Genomic DNA, 3,290 nt, shown 5'->3' on the forward strand with positions numbered 1-3,290 from the left:
CGATATATAGTTGTACAAAGTGAAGAGATGATGATGTGTTATTTGTTTGAATACATCATATTTTTTATGAATCTTCAATTTAATCGTACTCCTATCATCATCATCATCAGAAGGAGCTTATCGTTCTTCTAATCGAGATATATGCATTAAATTATTAAATAATAAGAGATGCGTCAGTTAGTATGAATTCGTTATCATTTCACAGCTTTTCAATTAAATGCTGGTGCTTCTGATCTGGAAATATGTGGTTTAACTTGTCATTTTTCTTATCTCACATAGATGCATAAAATCAAGATATAGATGCGTAGCTAGTTTGGTTTGAATCCATTATTTTTCTTCTCTTTAAATGCTTGCTTAGTGTTGCAGGTCAGATGTGAACAATGGAATTGAAACTCATCAAGACAATACTACCTCACACATATAATGCAAATTGATCACATATGCACATTATTGTTTACTTTGATGAATCTTGAATCATGCATATCATCTATTATAATTCTTCTAATAATCAAGATAGATGCATAAAATTAAGACATGTATGTGTGATATTTATGTGATGTCTGTGTGTGCGTCTAGATACTACTTAGCTTAGCTTGCAGGTGAATTTGATGAGTCTTCAATGAGAATTCATATCAAGATATATAAGGAAGCAAACATTAGTTTGTGTTTGGGTCCACAGCAGATCAGAGATACAACAAAGGAAATACCAAAGCTGTAGTCATTCATATATAAATATTACACAAATTCACTATGGACTAATACCACTGGCAGAAGAGATAGTTCCATGTGACATATTATAATATTAAATAGAAGCTTAGAGATGAGACAAGGGAGAAAGAAATTAAAAGGGCTGGTTCCGTGAGATATAATAATCTCTTCATGCCCAAGTCTGATCTTCAAATTATTAGCTTCTTTGGATAGAAAGCAATCTTCACCTGAGAAGGTGCACCGTGAAAGTGAACCCCCAAGACCTAGAAACACACACTCTCACACTCTGCTAATAGGCACCATGTAGTTTATGCTGATGCCGATTTACAATTATTAGCATGCAACATAATATTATGATAATGGAAATGTTTGGTAACCAAAGAAAATAAAAAACAGCTATAACTTGCTTTATTTAGTATTTATTAATTGTTACGATAATTAATTAATATAAAATAAGGCAAATTCTGACTGTTTTTTTTTATCTTCTGATAATAATTATTATATCCTCATCCGATCCTCTGGTGTGGTGTGGAGTTATTATTACCAAAGGGTATACAGGTCCGAATAAATGTCGTCGGAGGAATCATCGGAGTAGAAAGAAGGCATCCTTGGGGGGCTAATCTGCAGTCCTCTGGCCATGTCTTGGATCACACTCGGCATATTCAACAGCTCATCCTCATCAAAATAATCTCCTATCATCCCTTCTACTTGTCCGATACTACTGTTGTAGGAATAGCTATCAGCAGCAGCAGAAGTAGTAATCGCTGGTGGCGCCTCGGTGGTAGTCCGATACTGAGCGACGAAGGAGGCAGCGACGGCAGCGGCAGCGCGAATATCAGCATCGGAGAATGAAGCAGGAATAGGGTAAGAGAGTATGAAATTGGGGAAGTTGAGATGGGCTTCGGGGCCCCTCAATGCAAGAGTAGCAGCATCGTAAGCAGCAGCAGCCATCTCAGGAGATGCGTATGTCCCCAGCCAAATGCGCTTCGTGGTACGTGGTAACCTTATCTCCGACACCCACTTCCCACTTCGGAGACGCGTGCCCCTGTAGCGCATGGTGCCGGAGTGGGAAGTTGGAGGCGCGGCTGCTGGTGGTGATGGTACATAGCCATAGCCGTAGGGGAGTTGATGTGGTATTATGGTGGGAGGGCAAGTTTGTGCTGGGTTCCTATGGCGGCTCATCGTGTATGTAGCAAGCAACGTTAGTTTAATGGCATTTATTAGTGTGCTAAACTGCTAATTATATATTGATAATTTAGATAGGGTGCTAATTACTGCTGACTGGTGAGCATTTGGGAAGGGCTCTTTATATGAAAAGAAAGTGGGCAAGGGGAAGGCATGGAGTGGGGTGCGCCTGCTCATGCAACACGACAAAATTTTAATAATTATAAGAGTTAAGTACAATTTTGATCCCTAACATAAAAGTCAAAAAATTATTCTTCGGCTTTTTCCTTATTACAAAATAATCCTTAAGGTTTTAGTTTGTTTAAAAATTGTCATTTGGACGACAATATTCTTTCTCATCTTTCCCAAATAAAATGCAGAAATAGAATGCAAAAGCAGAAAGTAGAAGCAGTGAAATAACAACAAGAATGAAATAACAACAACAATGAAACAACAACAATTAGAAGAACAACACCAATAACAACAATAAATAATGAAATCAAAGCAACAACAAAAATAAAACCAGAAGCAGAAGCAAAAACAAAAAAAATTAAAGAAAAAAGGGCTGCGGCGGTGGTGGGAAAGGAGGGGCTGCGGCGGTGAACTGCAAATCGCGAGGAGAGGAGAGATGCGGCAGTGGTGGCGGATCGCGTGGAAATAGCTGCGGCAGTGGTGGCGACACCGCAAATTACAACGAGAACGGCGAGAAAATAGCGGCGAGGAAGCAGGCGGCGGCAGCGTGAAGATTCCCTACTCTCCATCACAGGCGGCGACACGACAGCCACCTTTCCCACACCTCCTCCCCCAACTCTCTTTTTCCCCGCCCCATTCTCTTTTTTCTCCTCCCTCGTTTCCTTTCTTTCTTTTTTTTTAATTTTATAATTTTTTTAATTAGGGATAAAATGGTAATAAGAATAAAAAATTTGGTGAAAATGACGATTTTAAAACAAGTTGAAATCTTTAAGATCATTTTGTAGCGAAAAAAAAATCAAAGACGAAATAAATTTTTGGCCTCTACGTTAATAATAAAAATCGTACTTAATCCTAATTATAATAACTAGATTTAAATCCTAAAATCCTTTCATTTTTAATGTTCCAAGGAATTTATTATTTAATATATAAAAAATTATAGGTAGATAACATATTTTTTTATATTATTACAATGAAAAACATGACAATTTTATATAAAACTTAAAATCTTATAGATCATTTATTCACCTTAACACTATTTTAAATTCTTCTTTAATATATTATAATAGACAACAACTTTGTTAACGTTGATTTAACTATAAGATACATAATTATCCAGTATTTTTATTCGAAAATGCGTGAGGTCATAGTTTAGAAATTAAAGAGAGATATAATTTACTTTTTTTAATATATTTTTTATTTTAAGTTTTTAATTATATTATTGAAAT

General features: G+C 36.2%; 1 protein-coding gene across 1 annotated transcript; it reads right to left on the reverse strand.

Annotated features, from left to right (window-relative positions):
* LOC107617111 (ethylene-responsive transcription factor ERF027-like) lies at window positions 705-1,981 on the reverse strand. Its single transcript, XM_016318905.2, has 2 exons — window positions 1,194-1,981; window positions 705-1,061 (listed from the first exon to the last, which is right to left on the reverse strand). Exon 1 carries the CDS (start codon window positions 1,888-1,890, stop codon window positions 1,249-1,251), a length of 642 nt encoding a protein of 213 aa, XP_016174391.2. The 5' UTR covers window positions 1,891-1,981; the 3' UTR covers window positions 705-1,061; window positions 1,194-1,248.

This window comes from Arachis ipaensis, chromosome B09 (genome assembly GCF_000816755.2).
Source record: "Arachis ipaensis cultivar K30076 chromosome B09, Araip1.1, whole genome shotgun sequence".
In the NCBI taxonomy this organism is placed as follows: domain Eukaryota; kingdom Viridiplantae; phylum Streptophyta; class Magnoliopsida; order Fabales; family Fabaceae; genus Arachis; species Arachis ipaensis.

Bases quoted from the DNA above. Each gene is read 5' to 3' on its own strand.
- LOC107617111 (XM_016318905.2), bottom strand. From the start codon at position 1,890: ATGAGCCGCCATAGGAACCCAGCACAAACTTGCCCTCCCACCATAATA.